Source organism: Nannospalax galili, unplaced genomic scaffold (genome assembly GCF_000622305.1).
Source record: "Nannospalax galili isolate Female #2095 unplaced genomic scaffold, S.galili_v1.0 scaffold120, whole genome shotgun sequence".
Classification (NCBI taxonomy): Eukaryota; Metazoa; Chordata; class Mammalia; order Rodentia; family Spalacidae; genus Nannospalax; species Nannospalax galili.
In genome coordinates this window covers 4,423,239-4,431,155 of record NW_008350324.1, presented here as the reverse complement: position 1 = coordinate 4,431,155, position 7,917 = coordinate 4,423,239, and the positions used below count along the sequence as shown (strand labels likewise).

The 7,917-nt window shown below is 47.4% G+C and overlaps 1 protein-coding gene across 1 annotated transcript in view; it reads left to right on the top strand.

Annotated features, from left to right (window-relative positions):
* Window positions 1-7,917, top strand: part of LOC103745585 (2'-5'-oligoadenylate synthase 2-like) — an 18,984-nt gene that overhangs the window by 4,713 nt on the left and 6,354 nt on the right. The window contains 4 exon segments of the mRNA XM_008847540.3: window positions 1,145-1,380; window positions 2,629-2,758; window positions 4,835-5,008; window positions 5,098-5,380. Coding sequence (XP_008845762.2) covers window positions 1,145-1,380; window positions 2,629-2,758; window positions 4,835-5,008; window positions 5,098-5,380 — 823 coding nt within the window.

Below are 7,917 nucleotides of genomic sequence, written 5' to 3'. Positions count from 1 at the left end.
TGTCTTTTTTGAGACAGGGTCTCCCTTTAGCCCCAGCTGTCCTGGAACTCACTATATAGACCAAGCCAGCCTTGAACTCACAGAGATCTGCCTGCCTCTGCCTCCTGAGTGCTAGGATTAAAGGCATGCGCCACCACGCCTAGCCCTCACTTATTTTTAAACACTATAAATGGACTCTTACTGTGCACAGTTTGTCCACATTAGTCTGAGAGATCTGTCTACATTGTTACATGTAGTAACTACTTTTCATTGCCATTGTATCAATACAACAAGTGTTTTCTCTCTGTTGCTGCCAGCCCTTGGATCATTTTCAAGTTGAAGCTACTGTGAATTGGGAAACTGGATGTTCAAAAACACGACTTTTGTGAATCTAAGCACTCACTTCTCTTGGTAACTATGCAGAAGTAGAATTGCTGAGTTCTAATGTGCACAGACACAGCCCCAGACAGGATGTAGGCATGTGTCCATAGTTTCATAAATGGAATCTATGTGAAATATGTGTGGAGACTGTTTAACTTTAGTAAGGAGTGTCAAATAGTTTTTTTTAAACCACTACACAGAGGGCTAAAGGGATGGCTCAGTGGGTAAAGTGTACACTGTTCAGGCACGAAAACCGGAGTTTGGATCCTCAGCGCTCATGTAAAAGCCAGACATGGCCACGTGCATCTGTGACCCCAGTGCTGGGGAGGTGAACACAGGCAGATCCCTGGGATTTACAGACCAGCCACTTTAGCCAATCAGTGAGCTCCAGATTCAAAGAAAGACCCTGTTTCAAAAAATAAGGTGGAAGGTGGGTATGGTTGGTTCACACCTTTAACCCCAGCACTTGGGCAGCAGAGGTAGGTGGATCTCTGTGAGACTGAGGCCACACTGGTCTACATAGTGAGTTCCAGGTCAGCTGGGGCTACAGGAAGACCCTGTCTCACCCTACCTCAACTTTGGTCCCTATACACACGTGAGCCTTCACACACATGCCCCCCACACACAAACTGTATCAAGTTCCACTCCTAGGAACAGTGTGAGCATTCCAGGTGCTCCATGCCTTCATCAGCATGTGATGGTGTTGGGACATTGACTTCCAGGTGTGCAGATGGGGGACAGTGAGCTCTTCTGGACTCTGGTCTCTACCCTTGTTCTTTCTCAGAACCTGAATCATTTAATACCTTCCTCTGCTCTGCCTTGGTAAGGGCTGGAGTTGCTCATTGTGTATGCCTGGGAGCAGGGCTGCCAAGCTGAAGACTTTGACATGGCGGTAGGCCTCAAGACCATGCTGGGATTCATCAGGAAGCAGGCCAAGCTGTGTGTCTACTGGACAGTCAATTATAACTTCAAGAATGAGACCATCCGCAACACCCTTCTGTGCCAGCTCAGCTCAGAAAGGTACCTAGCTTCTTGATCTCCACACCTGCAAACCAGGGTCCAGTAGAGAATGAGCTCTGAGCCCTCACTGGCAGCCAGGGAAAACCTGAGGAGTGACAGCCTCTGTGAGCAGGGGAAGAGGGCCTGTCTGCAAACAGAGGCCTGGTCAATGTGTTTCACACTCTGAACCATTGTCAGGTTTTATGCCTAAAACAAACTATAATAAAAAGAGAAAGAAGGGAATTCAGAGGAAGAGGGAAGCCATATTGTTTTACCATGTGCATCCCTGAACAGCAGAGCATGCAGAGTCAGAGAGACTGGGTACCACAGAGCCTGGCAGCAGCTTAGAGGAACCACAGCATCAAAGTCCGCTGACAGCTTTCTGCTCAAGGCCTCTTTCTTCTAACATGATTGTGTATGTGCATGCATGCGCACATGCATGTGGGCACAGGTGCATGTGGAGGCCAAAAATTGACTACCTCTATTGCTCTCCGCCTTTTTGTTTTGCTTTGGTTTTTGGTTTTTTGAGACAGGGTCTCCCTGTAGCTCCACCTAGCCTGGAACTCTCTATGTAGACCAGGTTGGCCTCTATCTCACAGAGATCCACTTGCTTCAGTCTCCTGAGTGCTGGGATTAAAGACATGTGCCACCACTCCTGCTTCCCACCTTATTTTTAGAGTCAGGGTCTCTCACTGAAGCTGGTGCTCACTGATTGGCTAGACTGGCTGGTCATCAAACCCCCAGAATCCCGCTGTCTCCATTTCCTTGGACCTGGGATTATAAGTGTGCCTGGGTTTTTGCATGAGCCTAGGGGATTCAAACTCAGGTCCTCATGTTTGTGAGGCAGACGTTTACCTGCTAAGCCATCTCCTGAGCCCAGTTTATTTTTTAAAGACTTATTCATTTATTTGGGTGTATGCACATATATATGAGAGTATGCATTTATCTGTGTAGGTGCACACCTCTGCATGCATGCATGGATGACAGATAGGGCACTGCGTGTCCTGCTCTGTCACTCTCCATCTATCCCTTTGAGGCAGGGTCTCTTCCTCAAGCAGGGGCTCATGTTTTCTTGACTAGACAGGAAGCCAGCAAATCCCAGAGATCCTTCTGTCTCCACTCCACTTGGAGCTGGGGTTGGAGGATGCTTGTCTTGTTACATGGGTTCTAGGATCTGAACTCTGGTCCTCCTGAGTGCACAGTAAGCTCTCTTAACCACTGAGTTATCGTCCTAGACTCCGATTTATTTTAATCTGATGCAATTCCTAGACCAATCATCTTGGATCCAACTGACCCAACTAATAATTTGGGCCAAGACAAACACTTCCGGCAGCTACTGGCAAAGGAGGTTCTGTTCCCGAAGTCCTCTCTGTCACCTGCGCCATGCTGGAATGTTATGGTAAGAGGGTTTTTTATCCTGCAGGGACCATTCTCTGAACATAGAAACTCAAATTGGAGACACTGTGTCTTGGTTTTCTGACTATGGTTTTCTGTAACACAGTCCCACACTCAGTATGGTTTAAAACAATAGAAACTTATTCTCCCACTGATCAGTATGTTAGAAGTTCAAAGACAAGGGGCAGGGAAGGAGTGTGCCCTCTAGGGGAGTTCTCAGGGACAGTCCTGATCCCAGGCTTGGCTTGTGACATCAGCACCCAACCTGTCTGCCTCCATTGTCGCCTGTCTGCCCTATCTTCACACCACCTTTCCTTGGTGTGGGACTATGTGGGGACCCCACTTCTCTTTCTAAGAACAGCATTCATACTGGGTTGGGGCCCAGTGACCCCTCTTATCTTTTTTTGAAAAAAATATTTCATTTATTATTTTTATTTTATGTATATGAGTATATTTCCTGCATGTGTGTTGGTGCACCTGTGTCATTAATGCCCACGAAGGTAAGAAGAGGGCATCGAATCCCTTGGAACTGAAGTTACAGACAGTTGTTACCTCCGTGTGGGTGCTGGGAATTTAACCCTGGTCCTCTGCAAGAGCAGTCAGTGCTCTTAACCACTGAGCCACCTCTCCAACCCTGACCCCCACTTATCTTGATGGCATTTCCTGTGAGGTCCTGATCACGTGCATATGTGAGTGTGTGTCTGTCACCTCCCTACTCCTGATATTGCTTCTATTATTTTTATTACTTTTTATGTGTATGAGTGTTTTGACTATGTATATGTAAGTGCATCTATATCATGTGGTACACGAAGGTCAGAAGGGGGCATTTGATCCCCTGGATCTGGAGTTATGGACAGTTGTTAGCAGCCATGTGCATGCTGGGAACTGAACCCAGGTCCTCTGGCAGAACAGCCTTAACTGCTGACCACCTCTGCAGCCCCCTGCTATTGCTTTTGTGGAAATTAATTTATCTCTTTTCTGTAGGGCCCTTACCTTTCTCTTTGTCCCCTTTTCCCTTCTCAGTGGTGCTAAGAGTTGATTGTGACCCTCCAAAACATGTTGGAGTTTGGTCTGCACACACACACCCCTGTACCCAGGTGCTCACATTCTCACACATGCACACATCATGAACACACATGTACAGTCACAGCTCTACACTCACATGTACACACCCACAGTCACATGCATACTCATGTACCTACACAGAACCTATACTCACGTGCACACTCACACTGGCATACAGAATGCTCACACACATATTCATACACACCCTTGCATGTGTGTGCGCTCCCCCGTGTGCACACTCTTGGATGATACTCGCTCACACATGCATATCACTCAAACAACCCACACCCCGCACTGTCTGTGCTGTGGGAGAGGTGGGTCTGGCCATGAGCCTGCTGTCAATGAGACTATATCCTTAGCAATCATGAGGATCACAATGTCTGGGGGGACCAAGATCATCTGGGACTGTGGACCTGAGTACCCCTCCTGCCCTCAAATGAACTGCCCTGGCCCCTGCCAGTGCTTTCCAGCAACAAGGGCAGGATCTGCTTAGAACCCTGTCCTCCCTTCCCTTGCTGCTGTTTAAAATGTATACCCCAGGTTTATCATCTTACAGTTCTAGAGGAGCACTGCCTGACTGTGCTGGAACTGGGGAATTGGCAGGCTCTTTCCTTTTCAAGCTTCTTGAGGCAGCCCTGATGTCCTGGCTCCTGACACCTTCTTCCATCTTCAAAGCCCAGCATCTCCTCCTCTCTACTTCTATATTTCTAACTCCTTGTCCAGGTCTAACCCACCTTCCTGCCTCTTCTGAGGATCCTGGTGTGGCCTCGGCCTGCCCAGGACACCTCCCATGTCTGCATTCTACAATCCCAGAGGAATTGCTCTGGGGGGTTGTTAGGTGCTGCCTCGCATCTCAAGTACATTCTTGGGATATGTAAATACAAGGCCCAGAGACAGGAAGTGCTCTGCCCACAGCTGGGAGCAGGAGAGAGGCAGCAGTGAGCAGGGAAGGCAGCTTTGGGTGGCTCCTGGGCAGGGCTCCCAGGCAGAGCTCACCTGGATCTTTCCTCCACAGCCCGCCCCACTCTTCAGCACCCCAAACCACCTTCTGGACAAGTTCATCAAAGACTTCCTCCAGCCCAGTAAGAAGTTCCTAGATCAGATCTCCAAAGCTGTTAAAATCATCCACAACTTCCTTGAAGAAAACCATTTCCAACAATCATCCACCAAGGTCCTGAAGGTTGTCAAGGTGAGTGCAGGCCCTTCCCTGGTTCAGGACTAAAAAGCTAGGGAGCTGAGGGCCAGGGATGCTCTCTCTTACCTCCCCTTCCTGCCTAGGGGGGATCGACTGCCAAAGGCACTGCCCTGAAGGATGGCTCGGATGTCGACATCATCGTGTTCCTCAGCTCACTGAACAGCTATGAATCCCAGAAAACCAAGCGCAGCCAAATCATTGAGGAGATCCAGAAACAGCTAGAAGCCTGCCAGCAGACCAGGGATTTTGAGGTGAAGTTTGAGATTTCAAAGTGGAAGGCCCCCAGGGTTCTGAGCTTCACCTTGAAATCCAAGAGTCTCAATGAAAGCATCGACTTTGATGTACTGCCCGCCCATGACGCACTAGGTAAGACTACCCAGACCCTGGCGCCAGAGGAGAAGGTTCTAGAAGGAATGAGAGGCAGAAGTGGAGGGAAACTCATGAGACTAGGGCTCAGTAATAGGCTGTAATGTCTCTCAGTTCTGGCCCAGGGCCCCAGAAGGTGCATTAACAATATCAAAAAGAGCACACACCTGCACGCAGTTCTGTTATCATGTGAGCACTCCATGACAGGCAGGAGCTGTCCCCCCAGTGCTCCAGTGCTGTCCATGGTGTGTCAGGGGATGGATCACACAGGACTCCACACATAGCACAGATAATATTCCGACTTTTCATGCCTAACCTTCATGCACTGGAAAAGGGGACTAAAGAAGAGAGTGTTGAGACTGGAGGCGACTCAGCAGCTAAGAAAGCAAGCTGCTCTTACAGAGGGTCTGAGTTTGGTTCCCAGCACCTATGTCAAGCAGATCACAGATGCTTGTAACTCCAGCTCCAGGTAATCTGACCCTCTTCTGGCTTCTCTGGGTACCTGCACACACGTATACACACACACACACACACACACACACACAATCTTAAAATAATAATAATAATAATAAGCCGGGCGTGGTGGTGCATGCCTGTAGTCCCAGCACTCGGGAGGCAGAGGCAGGAGGATCTCTGTGAGTTCAAGGCCAGCCTGGTCTACATAGTGAGTTCCAGGATAGCTGGGGCTACAGGGAGACTCTGTCTCAAAAAGACCAAAAATAAAAATAAAATAAAGAAGAACATAATGTGGGAGGTGTTTTGAGAAAAAGCAAGGAAATCTGTGTATTGGCTTTCAAGGTTAAGCAAAAATTTCCTTTAGAAATTCAATTCATGGATGACAGATATATAAGGGTGCATTAAAGAACTTAAAAGGCCGGGCATGGTGGCACACGCCTTTAATCCCAGCACTTGGGAGGCAGAGGCGGATCTTTGTGAGTTCAAGGCCAGCCTGGTCTACATAGTGAGTTCCAGGACAGCTGAGGCGACAAGGAGACTCTGTCTCAAAAAGACAAAAAAAAAGAAGTTAAAGCAGACCAGGGTGGGGTGATGGTTCAGTGGGAGAGTGCCTGCTACTCAAACATGAGAACTTAAATTTGATCCCCAAAACCCATGTAAAGATCTGGGCATGTGCACACCTGCAACTCCAGAGCTGAGGGAGACAGAGACCGGTGGATCCAGGACCTCACTATCCAGCCAGACTAGCAGAAACAGCCAGCTCAGACTAAGTGAGAGATTCTGACTCAAGGGGTTAGGATGACAAGTGATAGAGCAGGACACCCAACATCCTCCTCTGGCCTCCATACATGAGGCACAGGTGCATGCACCTACACATGTGAGAAACCAGAGCGAGGGAGAAAGACAGAGACAGAGAGAGACAGAAACTGAAAGACAGAGACTGAGAGAGATAGAGATACAGAGACAGAAAGAGACAGAGAAAACCAAAGCTACCTGAGGCATTTCCCATATCAGAAACACAAAGACTCCAGTACCTTCCATCTGAATGGTACTTGGGGACTAGGGTGTAATTCAGTGCTAAAATATTTTCTTAGCTTGTGCAAGGCCCTTAGTTCTATCCCCAGCACTGCAAACAAACAAACAAAAAGCAGTTGTCAACAAAGGCTGAAGCGATGACTCAGTGGTTAAGAGCACTGCCTGCTCTTGTAGAGGGCCTGGGTTTGCTTCCCAGTACCCACATGGCAGCTAATAACCATATGTAACTCCTGTTACAGGAATCCAACGCCCTCTTCTCATCTCTGCAGGCATTGCATGACATGGTGCACTTATATGCAAACAAGTAAAACACACACATAAAATAAAAATAAATAAATAGCAACAACAAAAAACTCAATTGTCAACATGGTACTTGATATATCTCAGAAACAGGGCAACAATACAACCTTTTTCTGGATAGAGCAACACAGCAAATATTTTCAGTTACGAAGACCACAGTTTTCTGAATACTCAACTCTGCCATTGTAGTGTGAAAACTGCCAAACATAATAGATTGATAAATGGTTCACAGCTTTGTCCCAATAAAACTTTATTTATAAAAACAAGCTGTGGGCCAAAGATAGCTCAGTAACCATACTCTGCAAGCTTGAGCTCCGAACTGTCCAGAAGGTCTTTCTCCAACAATGGAAATGTCTAGGCATGTGTTCTCGATACACTGAGAGCTTGAGAGGTGGCTAAAGCAACAGAAGAGTTGAGTTTTCATCTAATTTCCTTTTAATTAACTTATGTACTTAGCCACAGTGGCTGGTGGCTACTGTATTAGCATGTATGCTGCAGTTAAACCACCTATGCCCACATAGATCACACAAGTCACTAATTTCTGCACCCTAGACATGCATTATTAATCCACACATACTTGCATGATTCAAAGGATTTCCCCAGAATTAAATGACACTTGTCAAAAACAGTTTGGGGGCTGGAAAGATGACTCAGTGGTTAAGAGCACTTGCTATTCTTCCAGAAAACCCAAGTTCAGTTCCCAGCACCCACATGGCAGTTCATAGCCATTGGTTACTCCAACTCCA